This window comes from Toxotes jaculatrix, chromosome 13, assembly GCF_017976425.1.
Source record: "Toxotes jaculatrix isolate fToxJac2 chromosome 13, fToxJac2.pri, whole genome shotgun sequence".
Classification (NCBI taxonomy): Eukaryota; Metazoa; Chordata; class Actinopteri; family Toxotidae; genus Toxotes; species Toxotes jaculatrix.
Genome location: NC_054406.1, coordinates 18,480,209 through 18,500,127, shown reverse-complemented (window position 1 = coordinate 18,500,127; position 19,919 = coordinate 18,480,209). Strand labels below are relative to the sequence as shown.

Here is a 19,919-nt window from a genome sequence, read left to right as displayed (position 1 = left end):
GTGATTTGTTTGTTTGCTTGGGACAAATAGAAGAAGAAATGGGTAGTTTGTATTAGCATACACAACAAAATGCACCACTTTTGTTGGAGCTCTGCTCTTCTATCGACCAGCAGCTGTGAAGCGTAGTGTTGTGTTTATGTCTTTAAACTTTAAAGCCACAGTTTTTGTCATACCACAGTGATTACAGTACTTGTCAGCGTTAGGACTGAATTATGGAGCACCTCCTCTATATCATAGCCTGAGTATTTGTGACTGTAGAATATCTTCTAGGTCTCCCGTTATCATTGCAGTCAAGATGCAGACATTATCTCAGACTCTTTCTTTCAGAGCTGCAAGGACAATGAACATTTTCTTAATAATGATATCTGATTATTAGTGAGAAGTGATCTGCAGACATTTTTATTAAGTCTGGCAAAAGGCAATGACATTTGTCAGTGATAGCTCCCACTCTCTAAACAAAGAGCTGCACCTTTTAGCATCAAGGTACCGGTACATACTCTCCAGGGTCAGACATAATATAGGCAAACATTTCTTTTTAGTATGTGCAGTAAAATCACTTAGTCGGCACTCCTTTAATTAATCTACATTGTCTGTACTTTTGCATCAGCACTTTAACACTGTAATAAAGCCCCAGTCTAAGTATTCTGAGGATTATCACTGTCTCTCCTTCCATTTCTTAGGCTGGCAGAGATAGTGACTGTACCGTTGATCAGCAGTCGTACCCTCAGCCTCCACTTCCACCCGCGAAGAGGCCTCCACCATCATGTCCCTGTCATGTTCGACTACTTCCACCTGTCCGTCATCTCTGTCTCCATACATGCCTCACTGGTTGCCTTACATCAGCCGCTAATCAGGTAGAGTTATGAGGGGCTTTACAATCATTTGCATTTGACAGATTTTGAACTCACACAAAACACAAATACCAATTTGGTATGATATAATCCAAGGAACCCAGTTCCTGTTCACTAAGTACTGCAGATTTTTACGATAACAGCAGCTAATTTAACTCTCAAAGTTCTTAATTTCTGCAAAAATGGGTTGTAGATTTCAGATAGGGGTAGACAAAAGCCTGCTTCTCATTTCTAATTGGAAAATGTTGATTTTATCAACTGAGATGACAAGTAGCAAGCTAATCGCTCCACATAGCTCCTTGTTAGCTCCACAAGTTCCTCACCAACAAAGGGTTTTACTGCTGTTGATGGCTACATCTATCTGCTATAAGTCTGAGGCTAAAGCTACAAGTGTAAAAGTCAGTCAGACTACAGGTAGTAGGTTAGTTAGCCAAACATGCTCACATTAGCAGATAACATGTTTAATCCATTCATTACAGGTTTGCTCTTGGGTTTTTGGTTTTTGAAAGGCTAAAAAAGATATAACTCTTTAAATGTAGAGAATTACTGTAGCACCATGCACACCACCTTGGCATGTAGATAAATCCAAAGCTTGGCAGGCCTGTTGTGCCAAGCTACATTTCACGACAATTCATGATTGGACCATCGTGAACTAGCATTGAGGGAATAAGTCTTTCTTGTTGGTTATTTAATTGTAGAGCTGTCTATACTGGAGAGATTTAGAGTTTTTGAATGAAAACTACAATGTACATGGATTTGTATGAATATCAAGAACAGAGAAGAAATTGAACTGTTGGCACAGCTTTCTCCTTCTTGTATTTGTTTTGGCAGTTGCAATTAAGAGTGTATCATTTAGCTGCTTTAATGGATAGTTTTCCAAACACTTCAAGAATCAAGAATCAAGAATCTTTATTGTCATTATGCAAGGCACAATGAAATTTTGTACAGCAGCTCTTGGCACAAATAGTAACATAAAAAGGCTTATTTAAAATCTATCTAAATAAGTATAAAAATTATCTGATGAATTCATCTGATGAATTCATCTGTCAATATCATCTGTCAATATCATAAACTCAGTCTTTAGGCTTGCATTACATAGATTAAGCAGCACTTGATTGATTGGAACAGTAACAGCTCCCGTCTCAGCTTATCTGTCTTCCTCCACACACACACCCACACACAAACACATTCATGGTTTGTCCCTGCATGTGTCCTCCCTATTCTCTCTCCAGCTTTGCACGTACAGGGAAGGGCTCCTGGCTGGGGAAGGGCTCACCAGAGAGCGCGAGCGACCCATCTGCCATGTCTGTAGAGAACCTCGTGTTCGGAGCTGGCTACTGCAAGCCTGTCATCTCCGAGGTATGTTAACCTTTAGCTGTTCAGCGGTGTTCAAAGAAAAAGTCACAGGCAGTCAAAGCCCATTTTGTTTCAAATGCTTAAAAATGTCTCAAAATGAGCAGGGCTTTGTCCTCGTTCAGCTGGTTGTTCCCTTTTATTTCGTAAGGCCAAATGCCAAGTGATGACGTAAACGTGATCTCGGTTTAGCGGCCGATGGATTTAGCTGTGATTTGTTTTGGCATGTCATCCAGAAGCAACAGGATTCAGCCCAAGAGCTGAGCAGAGAGAGTCATTCTGGTCTGGATTACAGATCCTGGACCTGTCTGTCCCTCAGAATCGGTCATTTGTCTGGGCTCCGTGGAGTCTTGGAGGCTTAAAGACCAGAGGCCAACACAGAGATTATTACTGTGCTGCACTGTGGCTTTTCATAATATCTGATTAACCCACCTGCCCAGGCATGTAGGCTCCGGGCTTAGCATCTGGAAGTGATAGAAGCTCTCACTGGGAATGATGGTGTAGTCTTGTCACCTCGCTCTCATACCTCTGTGCTCATTTACACTATAGTTAAACTGCAAAAGAGCATGATGACAGAAATGACAATCCAATTACTGTTATCATAATTATTAATCAGGATTGTAGATGGTTTACTTTACAGGGACTTTTTATTACACTTTTATTACCTAAACATATAGTGATATGTTTTTCAGTTCAGTGTTTCTCATTTACCAGCAGGTGGAAAATCTTGTCACTCTCATTGTTAACATGAACAGTTAACAACTTTCGTCATTTAAGGAAGCTGCTAAGACACATAATCTGCTCTTGTTTGCACTGAGTGGTTTGAAATCAAAGTTTTCCCAAGTGACAAATGATGATTCACTTATGTGAAGTGAAATTATATTTTCATGATCTGGTTTTGTGTCTAATATTTGGCCAAGATTCTTTTCAGTTTACAGAAATGAGATGTAGCCATACTACTAATGCCTTACTACATACAGTTCTAACAGTATACAGATTGTATTATATACTAATCCTCACAGTAAACTGTATTTAACAATTGAAATCCTGTGGAAAAAAGCTTGTAAGTGTATATGGAAATACTCTATGAAGTCACTGCAGTATACACTGTATGTAGGTCTAGTTTATACTTCTACTTCTAAACTCCTATTTGGACACCTTTTCACATCTTCATTGCATCTAACCAAGTAAGCTGTTCTTGATATAGCTGTTATCTTATCAAATCATCTCTTATCTGTAGTTTCATTTTGTGTTTGCTAACTATTCCTATGTACTGTATGTACAGTTGTAAAGCTGTAGGGTCCATTTTTTCCACCCTTTTATAACATGTCAGTTCCCTGCGGCCGTCACAGTCTACACTGTAAATCTTAATGAGCGCCCCCGGTTGCCCCCTTCCCTCCTCCTCCTGGGTTTTACTCCCACCCCTGGCTGGGCACTTTAATAAGCTCTACGTTTAGCCAAGCAGGGGGGTTTCGTTTGATCACAGTAATGAGTTCTGCTCACAAGCGCCACGTACCACATAGCTGCAGGTGAAATCTGCACACAACGCCGCCTCGTCGTTCACCTTTATTTATTTAGAGCTTTTTACCTGCGGCTACACTTCGTTTTCAGCACTTTCCCCCTTAACGCCGCGTCATGTCCTCTAAGTGTTGTTATTTCTGGGGAAAAAAAAATCTTGTTGTAGATTTCCATTGATATCAGCTGTTACTAGTGAAAAGGAGGGAAAAAGTTCCCTCGGTGGTATAAAAGGACATTTTGAGTGGAAAATGAAGCTGTTATAAGTGAGACACCTGAGAATCTTTGGTGTCTTTGGTGGAAATAAAACACAGTTCTGAGGATAACAACTCAGAAATCCTGCCAGAAAAAAGCTCTTCTCTAACAGAGCAAAGCTTCTTTGACTGGATTCTTAGATACCACGACACGCTGAACTAAAAAAAAAAAAAAAAAAAAGCATCAACAGCAACAAACAAAAGCAGAAATTCTCTGTCAGGTGAGTTAGAACTGGGCCACATCCCAAGCATTGTCATCACAGAGAGAAACTATGGTTTCAGGATAATGACTAGTTCATACAGAAAAATAGCTATTTTTCTTTGGCCTTCACTCACAGACTGATCCTGGCAGGCCTCTATAAAGCTAAAGAGAATTATGAAAGTAAACATACAGATGTTCCTTCCTGGTTTGGGTATATTGCACTGTTGCAATTACAGAGCGCACACAGGTATGATGATAGGGCCGGAGACTTGAGTTCCTCGGGGCAAATTACAGTACATCCCCAGATACTCAGGCGCTACATGCCTTTCAAAGCTCTGAGCCCTGCTGGCGCTGCCAAAACATCCCAGCCATGGGAAGAACTCTACGGGTAGTAGACTGTTTCAGGTCAAGGACCAGTGGATGAGGGCAGTTGCTGGTTCAAGGCTCACTGGCTCCAGATTATGATGGATGATGCATGCAATGATAGTTGTTTGAGTAGAAGGCCATTAGCTCTTAAGGAAGATCAACGGGAGACATGATTAAAGCATGAAGGCTGAGATGATTTGTAGCTTTGTGGACAGAGACCTGTTTTGCACTCAACACCTACTGTAAATTGCAATGGTGAAATGCAGTTAATATTTCTACTACACTGTAAGAGAGCCATCTACTGGAAACATGGTCCATATTACAGCTCATAATTAGTTAATTCACCCAAAAGCTGGGGAGACTGTATTTTAGCTGCAGAAATTATTTAGTTTTTGTTTTATGCTGTTCCCTCATCAATCTACTTTGCATCTTTAGTTGTGTATCTCACTTATAATTTTTAAATGCTTCAACATATGATTTTAGTTCAACAAATATGACCTTAACTTTCTATGCATACTACTTTATACACACTATTTCTTATTTCTCTTACTTGTCTAGCCATAGACAACCAGTGACGCCGCAGATTCTGGGTCAACTTCCCATACTTGTGAACTTGTAAAGGTCAAAACAGGGATGCGTTACATCCTCCTGTGCAACATACACGTATTGATCTGCTTTTACAGCTCACAGCAAGCTGTGTTTAGGGCCCATTTGTTCCTAACGTCGTATTTGATCTTCTGAGTTATTGTCAAGACTTCGCCTATGCAGAAGGAAGCTCCCTTTAACAGAGGGTCAGAGACAAGCCTACACAACTGTTGCACTGGAGGCTATAAAGTTCAAGTATGTGTTCGTGTCCGTTATTAAGGCAGGCCATTTTTCTGAGAGGTGACTGCTGACCTACATAGCGGGTGACATTTCCTCTGGGTCTCCTTCTCTGCAGGGGAGCTTTTATGTGCCCAGTGAAAACTGCCTGCAGAGAGCTCATACGTGGCACCGAAGGCTCTGTCGCCTCCTGTTGGTGGCACACAGAGGCCTGCACTCCTACCACATTGCACTGATGAAGGAAATCCCACAGCTCCAGCAGACTCCACTAGACTCAGGTGAGTATGTGCAAAGTTCTGCATTCAAACAAAAGATGGAAATTTAAAGTCTACTGAGAATTAAAATGTCACAAAATCAGTATGCACACTGACATACTGACCTCTGACACAGTCATCTTTAAGCAACATATTTCTTTATACTTTTAGTCTTCACTCCCAATGTGATCATTTTACAGCTTTGTGTCTTTTGTCAGGATTTTAAATTGATCTTTTGCTTAGTCCTAATTAGTATTGCAAAGATTCAAATATATTGCTGTGTGTCAATACATGTGTAGCTACTCTCTCTCGGTACACACAGTGTCTTACACTAAGCTCAGCAAATAACCTTTCTTCCAACAGAGGCACAGCCTGTAGAAGAAACTCTAAATCAGCTCACAATAGAGTTACAGGTAAGTTACAGTTTTGTATTGCACTGTGACTGACAATAAAGTTTTTCTAATCTAATTCTGATTTTATTGTAATAGCAAGGTTGTTTTTGATTTCTCTGTAATTGTGTTTTGACGTTGTTTATTTTCTTTGTAAAACTGTAGAATTATAAATATGCAAAAGGTGTCTGTGCACAGACAATGACAGTTGTCTATCTACATGAAAATAAACTTATTTTTTTACTGCGCTGTAGGACAGTGGATTCTTCTGCTTGCTGCCAAATGGATTAGTTCAAGGGGATGGATATGATTGCAGTATAAAACAACGTCTTTTTCAGGGGATCATTAGACATTAAATAATCATGACTTCCAAATGTTGATGTATTTGCAGACTTGTATGATGTCTCAGCCGTTAATACATAGAGAACAGCATGAGTTGATTGATTTACACATTTAACATGAGTTTCCTACAGCGATCCAAAGACCTGCAAGTCAGGCAGATTGCAGACACTCTGTTATTGGGAGGTATAAATATATTAGCAAGAAAACCAAGGATCTTAAAATAGAATTATGCAACACGTACACAAGTTTTTGAGAGCTAATACATTCAGTTTGATAATACATAAATGTATATTTTTTGTGTCCACATCAGCTGCAGGAGGGCCATGAGAAGGTAGCAGAACAGATCAGCAGGGATGTGAGCCAGCTCTGCTCCCAGCTGGCTGCTCTGTGGAGCCGCTTCCTGGAGGCCGCTGTGCTCAACCCCCACATCCTCTCCTATCTGGCCCAGGAGCACCACACGCTCAGGGTGAGAATCACACGCCATCAAAGGCAGGCTTATACAATGCTCAAACGTCATCATTTGCTGTGTGTTCTCTGAGCCACAGTCCATATAGTCTCCATGTTACAGTGTAGTGATGACGTTTTTTTGTTTTTTTTTTTTAAATCAGCCATTTCCGACCTCATCACCCACACTAAAATACAAAAATACTGCAGAACAATCAAAATGGTTTCATAACACTGACATCTTAGCTCTGTAAGCAGCTCCTTAAGGACTGTTTTCCAAAAAGGCTTACGAGCTATTGAATTGAATTGTCTCATACCACACTGAAATATAATATAACACTCATGTTGAGTACATGTAAAGACATTTTTTAATTGTATACTTTTATGGTCAACTCCCATATTACATTATATTATGCTTTAGTGAATAAATTAGAAAAATCAGGTATGCATGGGCCATGTTTATTATGTCAAATATAAAGTGTTTCAACATGCTATCTTGTGTAACGTGTCCTTTGATAGTTTCAATATCTCATGTGACATGAAGACAATAATCCTATTACATACAACTGTTCATTTCATCACTTTTACCTTAGGAAGACCATTTGTGTTCGAAACGTTAACGTGAGTCATGTCCAACTGATCAGCATTCACACAAGTACACTTACTGTTCTCTGTCAGTTCAGTGTCAGTGATGTACTGACCTTAGACCAAGCATTCACAGCAGCTCGCTGCACTCTGCCCTGTGGTCTGTTAATATTAGCTGCTAGCGCTGTTTCCAAACCATACTCTGACAACTGAAAAAGAAAAAAAGTCAGGGCAAGGATGCTTTGTCTCATCTGGATAGGGTAACAGCAGACCTGGGATCAGCAGACCACCAACCTCTGAACAGAATGTGCATGAATGCAATACATAAAAGTAGAATAGTGAATGTATCCAAATGTTATGCAATAAAAGTAAGGATTTTTTAAAATCCCTTCAACTAAGATTAAAAATTATGCTGCATTAAAACTACTCCAACGATTTCAGTACATATAATGGAGGAAATGTAACTCGTTACCATCCACCTCTAACGATGACTTAAATTGACCAAATTCTAAAGAGTCAGAGGGATCTGTGAGTGTTACAAAGGAAATTAGCGAAACGATAAGATGCCATTCCAGACCTCCGAATCTTAAATCCAGCTGAGCACGCTAATATAATTTTCAGTGCAATTTCTATCTAATCACTGAGCTGGTTAATATGAATATGTGCTTCACAGTAGAGTGGCTCTCAGAGCTCTCTTATGTGGCACTGTTTCGTCTCAGTTGTCTGAAAATAATGAACATGTTTGCTTTGGTATTTGATTACCCCGAGGGGATACTGTCATGCTGCCATCCACCAGTGGAGTTAGGATTTCAATTAACACTTATTTTGTACTTATTGTGGGGTGAAAATACACCAGAAAGAGTGTTTGTGGTGATCTGCCTGTCACAGTGCCTGACTTTCAAGGATGATGCATTTCTAATTGGAGCTGGGGAAGAGGAAAGCTGAGTGATTTTAATCTTTCTTTCTATGTTAACCTTGGGTGATTCACTGAGACTGTTGTAATCATCCCATCTTTTAATGCCATTAAAAATGAGATTGCAACTCCGCTAAGGTGAAAACTGCTTTGTCTGTTTCTGGAAACACCAGGTCAGGAGGTTCTCAGAGGCATACTTCTTCACCGAACACCCCAAAGAGATATCTCTGACTTTTCAAGAGGAACTGTAAGTATGTCTTCTCAGAAAGAGAAGAAATAATTCTATGAATGGACAGAAGCGTATTATTTCTGATATTGCCCTCGTACTTCAGAATCAACAGACATGGCCAGATAGCTGCAGAAGTGCGGAGCTCAGACTACCTGACCAAGATGCCTCCTTTGCCAGTTGAGTGCCTGGACATCGATGGAGACTGGAACAGCCTGCCCATCATCTTTGAGGACAGATATGTGGAGTCTCCTCAAACAGGTAATACAGTAGGTCAGTGAAAGCGATGTGTTATGTACACCGAATCACTGATTTTTCCTTTTCAAGGCAAATACTTTACTTTAGAACTGTAATGTCCCTTTTTATTTCAGAGTGGACATCACATGTGCCAGTGCCTGCAACTACTGAAGAGCGGACCAAGTCAGATCCTGCCATTACTCCTTCCAACAGGATTACTGAAAGCAGCCAGGGAGCCAGATCACCAGCAATACCCTTGGATCCCTTGGACAGTGATGACTGCATGGACCTGCCCACATATGTCTCCTTTATAGCAGAGCAGAGTAAGACGCGTACCAACATCAGACGCATCCAGAGCCCCATTCCCCCTGAGGACAGCGCTGAACTCTCTCAAGCAGAGGCAGAAAACTTGAAGGAACCACCAGAAAAACAAGGCCAGATTGCGGAGAACTGTAGTTCGGGCCTGAGGTATAACACAATTAAGCCTTGTGATGTTGATCCATATAAAGACGAAGCAGTTCTGGTTCACACCTCAAACCACAATCCTCTCACTGACTCTACTAACAGCAGTGGTGAGTCTCCTGTTCATAATGTAACAGAAAATACCATCCAACTTTGTGATGCCACAAATGAGAGCAATGCAAGAGAGGGTGAAAACAATGAAGAGGAGTCTGGCATTGCAGTGCCATTAAATCACTCCATGGATGATGAGAGTGAGGATGTTCCTCTCATCAGTCTACCCACACCCTACGCGCATCCAGTTGTATCTCCCTTTCCAGGTGATCTCAGAAAGGAGATGACTCACCGTGGAGGCCTGGTCAGCTCCAAAATCATGAAGCGCTCTTCCTCTGTTATTTCCGACTCAGGTATCGAGAGTGAGCCCAGCTCAGTAGCCTGGCCTGTGGAGGCAACACTACGTGGTCGACCTCCTGTAGAGTTCTCTAGTGAACGGGAGTTCCCACAGCAAATAGAACGTCGCCACCCGGTCCACCGCAGCTCTCTGGAAGGCTTGCAGATGGAGAGCAATGGCAGTATTCCAAGTGGAGGTATACAGGCCTCGCTCACCTCTATTAGCTCCCTGCCCTATGAGGAGGACCAGCAGCAGAGGCAGCTCAGCAAACTGACCAAGTCAGTCTCGGCACCACAGATAAGTAGCCCAGAAGACACTGAGGAGGACCATGTGCTGCTCAACCAGGAAGCAGATACTAAGATCTTAGTGCGGCGCCAGGACTCACGTAAGATTAACTGCTCTTCTTTGATCAGCAACCTGGATTCAGAACAATCTGAATCATCTTTATTAGACACAAGTTCAGGTACAAATCTTGGCCATATTCTCCAGGAGAGTATTAGCTCTGAAAAATCAAAGCCTCCACACTACCTGTCAGAAACATACAGACCCAAGACAGGGTTAAGTGATGTGTCTGAAGTGTTGCTTATACAAGAGTCAGTAGAAAGTCCTAATGTGAAGGAAAGCGCTTTTGTTGGCAGCTGTGGGGAGAATATTAACCGTCAAACACACATCAGTGGAGTGAGCGCCTCAGTTGAGGATGTGCATCTCACTGAATCGGAAGCAGTGCCCTGCGGCTGTGGAAACAAACCATGTGTGCATAAAAGTGCTGCAGATCAGGATAGAATTAACAGTGGTGATGAGTGCCACAGTCTCCATCAGGCTGAACTGCTTGGTGTTGAGGAAAAGGAGAGTCTGGATTGCTCCCAAACACTTCAAGAGCCTCCAGAGCTTCAATACTCCAACGGCCTTCCCAGCAGTATGACCACCACACAGAGGCCCAATGACCTTGCAGGGCTGACAGCCAGTGATATTATATCATTTGCTGACGTCAGTGGAATATCATCCAGTGAGAAAGAGCCTTTGGACTGCCAGAACAAGTCCTCTAAAATCCCCAACTCGGGGCTGGCCTTTGTAAATAAGAAGATGGTGGAGGTGGTGAACATGTCAGTGTCCTGTGCCCCGACCTGTCTACCATTTTCCTCTGTTCTTCGAGACTCTCCGTCCATCAGTGGAATGTCCACTCGCCAGGCTACCTCACCTATCACCCATCAGCCCCTGGGCTCCTTTGGTATCATCTCCACATCTTCACTTAACCCCCTTAATATGGATGATGAGACCAACGAAAGAATGCTAAAGTGAGTTTACGGTTTAGCTAAACAGTGTTAGCAAAGGACAAATTGTGCTGAATGCCACTATCTCTATTTGCTTAGACAAATAACAACAGTCTGTGAAATGAAACCTCAGTATCATTAGCCCTCATTATTCTTAGCCCTTCTTATTCATCAGTATGCCAAAGCTGCTACCAAAATACCACCTGTCCAGTTACTACCTTATTAACCTTATAACTATAGCCTATTATGCTACACTTAGTAGTGCAACTGTGTTTACACTGCGTCTCAGGGTCTTGTCAGTCAAACACATCAGCCTACCTACTTGGGATTGGAGTCTAAAAGAGCCTCCAACCTGCCTTTCTGACCTCGGTGAATGTTTCTGAAAATGCAGGCCCTCTTCCAAGGAAAACTTTGTAGGAGTGACATTATAATCCACACCAACTACTGGAAACAAGGCCAAAGCACAAGGTTTTATGGGTATGCAGAGACAGCTGTTGACATGTCATGCAGTAGCTGGCAGTTACTCATGCTTGGAAAGCCTAGCTTAACAAAATAAAGTGAGAGAAAATTTGAAGCAAGGAAGTCAAGACGAGGTGAAATGCCTCCTGAGTGTATTAAATCACTTCAAAGGGTGTGCAGACAAATCCATCATGATTAGCTGAAAGTACAGGAACTGGAATCGGATTTTTTTTTTTGGACTCCTACACGCTTAAAGTCTGTAACCTGGCTGGATGACAGGGTAATAAAACTTAGAGAAGCTACTTCTAAGTCTGGGAGACTTTTGGTCATTAGCCTTTGTTTGAATGGAACTGGGGAGTGTGAACTGATATTAATCAAATACAAAAATGCAAGGCACGTTTTCCATTATATTTTAGACCAAAGGGAAACAACTGTAGGAGTGATTTACCTTTAAGAGATGGAGTTTTAGCTTAGATCAGCCTTTTATTCGTGTGGGTAACTATGGTTTACAATATTTGCTTGTCTTTGCACATTATTGGAAATTTCCTCTTCAATTTATTTTTCATATACAGAATATAATCTCTCTTGTTCTTTTCTGAATGTCATTTCCCCTTATTCCAGTTTCTACAAAGCCAAAGAGGAGTTGTTCAAAGAGTTGAGCTTTCAGGCCAACTTGTACAGTGACCTTCCTCTCCTGGCATCAGATCTGCCCTACTTCCCCCCTGAGGAGGACGATGAGGAATTTGATGATGGCATACACCTTGTAGTGTGTGTCCACGGGCTTGACGGTGAGTCTGCATACAGCATAACCTCAAGAAAGTAATAGCTATTAATCTGACACATCCGCAGCATATTGTACATCCTTTTTTAGATTTCAGTGTCCTCTCAGCATTGTAAATGTAATATAGTCTCTGAGGGTATGTCCTACGAACGTAAAATATCACATCACACTGTATAGCCTGAGAATACTAATTTCTTGAAACATATTCCAGGTGTCTCTTGAATGATTAATGAGCACTCTTCATAAGAGCTGTGCCAGAAAGTGTGTTAATAATTTCCTCTTTGCTTCCAGGAAACAGCGCAGACCTTCGGCTGGTGAAGACTTTCATTGAGTTAGGGCTGCCAGGATCCAGGCTCGACTTCCTCATGTCTGAGAGGAACCAGGTACATTTGCAGATGACGGCGACGGGAGCAAATTGATAACAAGTACAGTCACATTCTGTGAAAGTGCTTTAAGGCAATTTATAGAGCGCTGACGGCTGTGCTTTTCTTTTTGCTGTTTCCCTGCAGACTGACACGTTTGCAGATTTCGACACCATGACAGACAGGCTGCTGGATGAGATCATTCAGCATATCCAGCTGTACAATCTCACCATAGGCAGGATAAGGTCAGTTGTTCAACTGTAATACCGTGCAACATACACCTTACTGACATCTCTCCTTTGGATTGATTTTGACAGATTATTTGAGGCAAAGTCAGAACAGGGACAATCCTCAACTTAAGCAGCATTTAGTTCAGTCAGTAGATGGCAGCAGAGTCTGTACATTGATTCTTGTGCTCTGCATCAATGCCTTAACTTATAGAAGTCACTTTCATGATAATATATATAAACTGTACAACGCAAAATGGATATGTGGCACAAAATTGATGAAAAGGTCTTATCATACAGTGCCAATAAGTTTCTGACTTTCACTTGATATACTGTGCTCCTTTATGGAGCACTGTGTTGCCTAGTTTTCTTGAAATTAAGCTATTCATCTTCCTGCTTAATTGCCCTCAATGTGCCAATTTATTTTTTTGTAAGAGTTTCCACCCAAGTTTGTTAACTTTTTTTATTGTGGCGTATTCTCTAGAGAGCGAGAATCAAAGACAAAAGCAATGGACTGCCACAACAGCATCTGGTTCTTTCCACATTACCTCTATATTTAGTTTGGTAGGAGACATATGAGAAAGAGCAGACATGGCGATGAGGGATTTTGGGTAGAGCTGTTGCAAAACAGTAATTAAACTAAGTGACAGACATAGCTTCATGAATCTAACATTTCCCACTGCTGGGGAGATGCTATTAATTCGTATGGTTTGTCCTCTATGTTAGCATCATTAAGTTGTCATTGCCTTTGACAGTGTTTAAACATTTAGCAACTTAATGAATTTTCTGTAATTACCAATGTTGTAGCTAAAATCTCCAAACAGCATCCATTGGAACTAGTTCCTGCTTCCAGAAGGGGCTATAATAAGATATTGCAAAGTGTCAGAGGTCAGCAGCGTTGGAGGCACTGTTTTTCCAGCCACCCACTCTAGCTGCAAGTTTATCTCTCTGAAAGTTGTTTGTCTCCGGCCAACAGCTTCATCGGCCACTCTCTGGGGAACATCATCATCCGCTCTGTGCTGACGAGGCCTCGCTTCCGCTGCTATTTGCCCAAACTGCACACTTTCCTCTCGCTGTCAGGCCCACACTTGGGAACTCTCTACAACAACAGCACGTTGGTCAGCACAGGTGAGGCCACTGCTCAGCTCTGAGAAAAATGCACATTGCAGATGTGCTGTCTTTACAATGCTGTACAGCGCTGCATTTCGATGTTTTGTGCTCCTCAGCTCCTTAGTCTTTTATCTAAGAATACCATCCATACTGCTCAGCGTCTGTGCTGGGTGTTTAAAAAGCAAGGGTGTGTGTGTGTGTTTGTTGCTTAGGTCTGTGGTTGATGCAGAAGCTGAAGAAATCGGGATCCTTGCTACAGCTCACCTTCAGAGATCATGTTGATCCACGGAAAACATTCCTCTATCTCCTGAGTCAGAAACCAGGTACGGTACGAAAGCGGCCGAATTTAAAACAGAGACAATATACTGAATCCCTCACTTTGCAGACTATTACTTGAAAGATAGTCTATTCAAATATTCATAAAAATGTTGTCATCTTGTCTTTTTTGTCAAATTTCTGTGTATGTCAGCTCGCTAACACTCAAACCCCTGCCAGCGAGCTGTGAGAGGCCTGTGAGAGGCCTCCCCACTGTGTGAGTGGAACAAAGCAGTCGTTTGTCACACAGGCTTGAAGAAGATAAGCCTGAAAACGCATTTTTTCCCCCTCCAGAGCTGTGGCAGGCTGACAAAATGATCCAAACCCTGTCATCGGAAACCCACCAGTGCACTTTCTTAAAAGCACACTGACAAGAGACTAGAGAAAAAACACAGTTTTATCGTATCTAGCCTGTCATTGTACTTTGTGACTGTACTTTGCGTTTTACAAGCAATTCACTCCTTTCCTCTGTCTTCCTTGCTCTCTCTCACACACTCACACACTCTGCAGCCTCATTTATTTGTTTGTTTTGTGTCCTTTTAGGGCTCCAGTTCTTCAAGAATGTGGTATTGGTTGCGTCTCCTCAGGACCGTTATGTTCCTTTCCACTCTGCTAGAATAGAGATGTGCAAAACTGCTCTCAAAGACAGAACTACAGGTGAGGAGTGCATACTGTATACTAATGCTATACTGGATTCTCTTATCTGTAGTTTTGATATTTACAATATCTTTAAATATTTTAGAATGACAGTCCCACTTTTTGTCTCCTAGTACCTGTGTACTACTTGGTAGTGAATCAGTTTGCTGACTTTATGTCTATTTCCTACTTGTGCTACTATTACACTTTGTTTTAGCAAACAGTACACCATTATCCTGTAATTGCCACAGGGCCACTGTTACGTATACTGGCTTTAAGTGTAATAAGAGGCTGCAGCTACGCATCACTTGGTAACTACAGCACGGTGGACTTATCAACATTCTGTTTGGGCTTCTAAAAAAATGTAATTTGGTTGTTTCCGAGGTTTATAAATTTGTGTTGTTACAATTTTGTAAGAACAGTGACTAAGGAACAGTAGGGATAAAGAGGATTACGGTAGGTCAGCACCTCAAGGAGTGATGATCCATTGTATGGAGTGAAAGAATCTCTAATGTAATATTTCCTTACACCTTTCCTTGACTATTTTATTTTAAATATTAGGGTTAGTGTTTCTGCCACAGTTTGTTCTTGGTAAGGTACATCATAGGACACTGAAACTCAGCACTGAAACCCATACAAATGATGTTGACCCTTTAGCTGGATTGTGTATTTTTTGGGAGTCGTCTTGATCAATTCACTTATTAAGTGATGGAAACATACACTGAGTCATCCATGAATGGATTTCAATTAATTATAGTCTGTGTAGAAGGAACAGTTTGGCTTTTTGGGCTTATTCACTTTCTTGCGGAGAGTTAGATGAGATGATTGATACAAGCTACAACCAGCAGCTGGTTAGCTTAACTTAGCCCAGAGATTGAAAACTGGAGGTAACAGCTGGCCTGACTCTTACAAAATCTACCTGCCAGCACCATTAAGGCTTAGTAATTAAGACATTATAATTTGTTTGTTTAATCTGGAGGAAAGAAAGTGTGTAACCTATAAGTTATGGTTTCTACGGGCAGTAATGTGCCGGATTACGGTATTTCTTCAGTGGATACAGTGACAACAACAGTGTCTTCCTGTAGAATCACAGATTATCTTATCTAAGTCTTGGCAAGAAAATATATTTCCCAAAAGGTCTTAGTTTCACTCCATATTTTTCCCCTGGTCATCCACGCCCCCCCAGGCTGTGGCTCTGTGCCTCCCAGGGAGGCCCGTCCCCCAGTTTGAGAACCATTGCTTTAAGTAAAAACAGTACATAAACAGTGTACGAGTGCAAATTTGCTGTTGAACTAAGCCTAGCGCAAGAAAAAAGTTAGCATTTAGCATTACATTTCTGATATTAACCTATTCCTACATTTGGATACAAAAGATGTATCGTGTACATATTAGGACTCACCATAACTTTCCTCACTTTTGCTCTGAAGGGCCTGTGTACACTGAGATGATCAATAACCTCCTGCAGCCACTCGTGGAGGCCAAAGAGTGCCGGCTGATCCGCCAGAATGTGTTTCATGCTCTGCCCAACACCGCCAACACCCTGATTGGTCGTGCTGCCCACATTGCTGTCTTGGACTCTGAGCTTTTCCTGGAGAAGTTCTTCTTAGTGGCTGGGCTCAACTACTTCAAATAAAGGTGCTAGTACTGCAGACTGACGGGGACAGAATCTGATGGTAGCTAACAGAGCTGATTTGGAGGAAAAGGTCTTTATCGTCACCTTGTACAGTATATGTAATGTATATAATCCCTGGTATCAAAGAGGCAAGACCTGTGTATCCCAATGGTTATGATTGTTAGCAGTGTATTGTGACTGTTCAAATTGCTAACTCAAAAGTCTGAGTTTGACGTGTAGCCATGCAAAAGAAAACATCTGACACCTATCACAGGACTGACTGTTGGTGTTTTGTTGGCCTTATGAATAACCTCTCAGCCAGAACACTAACAGATGCTAATTGTGGTCTAAAGCATTTAACTGCGTTCCCTTTAGAGTTGGTTTAGAGCCTTTAGCATCACTGGTTGACTGACTTCTTCTTTAAGGGTTACATGATGATAGTCATACAATATCCTTAGAACCGAGGCAACAGATGCACAGCATTTATCCCCCTGACTGTACATGAAGTATTTTGTTGTACAAAACATAGACGTTCCTATACAGAAAAGGGTATATTGTTTAAAAGTATTTATTTTTTATCTGTTTATGTATGTGCAGTGTAAGTAGTCCATCTCAATGTGATCTTCTGTTTGTTATCCATCATCAGATTCATCACGGAAATCAGAGTGTTTATAATACAGTGCAGTTGGAAGTGTTACACTATAGTGAAGCCTATAGTCCAGTATAGTGGATATTTAAAGAGTTCGCTTTTTCATACTTTTACTTTATTAGTTTATTTATGTTTAACAGCACATCAGGTCAGCCTAACCCACTGAACCTGATCAGCTAAGCATTAGCTAATGAGCAATACAGTATCTTTGATACCAACGGCTCTACTTGCTATGTAATCCTTCACTTTTTAATCGATTGTTTGGACTGCAGTTTGGCTTTGCAGACTTTGCATGGCACATATGCAGTTTATACAGTAGCTAACCATCCATGGATCCAGAAAGTCTAGATTTGGATCCCTCATCGTTCACTTCTTCACTCATTCAACCTGCTGGCAAACCATTAAAATAACTAGAGAAGGCTAACTGTCACTTTCTGCCACCAGTTTGGCTCCGCCCACAAACGTCATTGCTATTTACAAAACCAAAAAAGTGGACTACACAGCGGCTAGTCGTTTTTTTTAAATGTAACTTGTAACCCACAAATGTAATGTAATGTAACTTAGTAAATGACATGTTCCTTGCCCCCTTGGAAGCAATGCTTGGTTACTACTACAAGTTGTAAGCTAGTGAGGTAGTAAGCTCCTTGAATCATGTAACAAGGAGGCAGAAAGGCAGAAAACAGGCTTACTCATGTAATCAACAGTAAACACACTATACATAAAATGTGAAAGAAACACATTACCCAGGACTATATAGTGCAATCTCACGGTCTAGTGACCATTATGTTCTTAATGAACCATTTTAAATTGCTGATTAAAATCCCCTGCAGGAGGATGGATTTTGCAGTGCACTTTCAAAATGATTTTTTTAAATGGCGTGATCAGGGTGTCATCGCTTTTTTCTTTTTGGGAAAACTGGATTATTTTGTGTTATACGTACCCACTGCCAAGACTCTCCCTCACACACTATTATTTTCTATAAACTGAAAGTAAAGTTCAAAAGTATGATGCATGGTGATAGCAGGAAAGCACCGTCGTAGCAGACTCTGTCTCACGTTGTTTGATGCCATATTTTGATCATCTCAGCTAAATCAGAACTCTGTTGTGTAAACTGTATTTATTTTTTTCCTCCACAACCTCTGCTGTCACAATCAAGCGTGACAGGAGAGGTGTACTTTTCCAGCATACCGGTGAGGACTGTTTCCTCATCACTGTGCTGTCCATCAAATGATGTTTACGTTCAGGCATCAGAGAACTGTTATCGTAAACGTCTCGTATCCAGCAGTGGCTGTGCATCTGCTGCATATGTAGTTATGTACATAGAGAGCTATATTTAACCTTTGCACTGGTATGATGGCAAGTGCACTTTATTGACAACCTTGAATCAACCTCCACTAGCTTTATAAAGTCCAAACAGCTATTTTGTTTCTTGTTTTCCTTTTTGTTTATACATGCGCTGCTTCTTTACATCTGAAGGTTGCGTCCCACGCTCGTTGTAAAAACTGACCTCGGCTGCCTGTCTCAGCCATTCAAGCATTGTGTTGTCTTCAAAGTGTGCTGTCTCGGAGAACAAGCGATGACATCGCAAAGTGCTCTTTTCTGTGTGGAAGCTGTAGGTGTGGCGCTGCACGGTAAACAGAGTGTCACCGTGATTGACTCTAATCAAATGGGCCCCTTTAGGACACAGGGATCGCTCTCAAAAAGCCACTAAGCAAAGCTGTGTAAGCAATCTGTAGGAGCTGCCATGCATCATGCATCATTTCTCAACCCAAAAAAACACACACACACACAAACACACATAGTGTATATGGATGAGGCTTTAGCTTGTTTGCGTTTGCATTTAGGGCCGTGTGTGTTTACCCACAGGGGTGAACGGGAATCGATGGAGGGAAAAAGTGATTGTGGTGTTGAGGCTGGCCCCTTCAAGGGCAAATACAGGTTTGAAACTGTTCCGTGAGATGGATTGCTGTCCTGTAAAAGGCAGTCCAGTATTAGATGAGGAAAATTAGTATTTACATTATGCTAACAATCCTGTTTACATAGAATGGTATACATTTTGTTTGTTTGTTTATTATGACTGAATATGTCTCTGAGAGTGTTAAGTGTACATTAATGCTGTCGTCATAACTGAGAGTGAATTCATCTGTGATCCATAAATCCAATAGACCCTTGCAAGTGTTGTCAACCTTCAAAACTAGCTGACTTGAACCTTTTTGTATTTGATTGCCCTTTACTGAGAGTCATGTGTTCATTTGTAATTTGTGCGTGCGTGTGTGTGTGTGTGGTTGTTGGAGGATGGCGTGTAACATGCGTACAAAAGGAAATGTGTTATCATTGTCTGCTGGGTGGAGCATCCTTCATGTGAACTGAATGTAAAAAATGTTTGACTTCACTGTGAGGAACATGTATTTATTTCATTCTGCAGTTCTTTTGCTGAATGTATAACATGTAAATGAACAGTAAATACTACTTCATCTGTGCCAATACTACTCTAATATTTTTCTATGTTGCTGTATGTATTGTATGTACTCCTTAGTAGCTTGTGTTCTATGTAAAAATATAAATATGAATATATATATAAATATATACATAGCATAGCATTATTATAACAGATATGATGTTACAATAAAAATGGTCCTTTTGCATAATGTATAGGTTTCTTGTTTGTGTGTGAGCCTGCTTTCAGTTCCTGTCAACTTCACCTTATACTTAAAGGAAAATTCTGTTTTTTCAACCTGTTTTTCTTTTTTAATCTTTGCCAGTATTCTTATAAAAATCAAATATTTATGGTTTCAGTCAATGAAAATGCACTTTTTTAAAAAATGCCATTTTATCCAGTAACTAAGGAGATTCTAGAGCTTAATTAAAAGTAGACTGGGTATCATCAACATACT

At 41.0% G+C, this 19,919-nt stretch overlaps 1 protein-coding gene across 1 annotated transcript in view; it reads left to right on the top strand.

The window, feature by feature from the left end:
• Positions 1-19,613, top strand: part of fam135b (family with sequence similarity 135 member B) — a 37,091-nt gene extending 17,478 nt beyond the window's left edge. Inside the window, exons 5-19 of the mRNA XM_041054067.1 lie at positions 681-854; positions 2,084-2,210; positions 5,482-5,641; positions 5,981-6,030; positions 6,659-6,814; positions 8,464-8,537; positions 8,623-8,777; positions 8,888-10,898; positions 11,955-12,121; positions 12,406-12,497; positions 12,624-12,721; positions 13,680-13,831; positions 14,026-14,136; positions 14,672-14,785; positions 16,192-19,613. Of these exons, the coding sequence (XP_040910001.1) occupies positions 681-854; positions 2,084-2,210; positions 5,482-5,641; positions 5,981-6,030; positions 6,659-6,814; positions 8,464-8,537; positions 8,623-8,777; positions 8,888-10,898; positions 11,955-12,121; positions 12,406-12,497; positions 12,624-12,721; positions 13,680-13,831; positions 14,026-14,136; positions 14,672-14,785; positions 16,192-16,397 (3,847 nt within the window). The 3' untranslated portion in view covers positions 16,398-19,613. The remainder of the gene's footprint in view (positions 1-680; positions 855-2,083; positions 2,211-5,481; positions 5,642-5,980; positions 6,031-6,658; positions 6,815-8,463; positions 8,538-8,622; positions 8,778-8,887; positions 10,899-11,954; positions 12,122-12,405; positions 12,498-12,623; positions 12,722-13,679; positions 13,832-14,025; positions 14,137-14,671; positions 14,786-16,191) is intronic.
• The last annotated feature ends 306 nt before the right edge of the window (positions 19,614-19,919 follow it).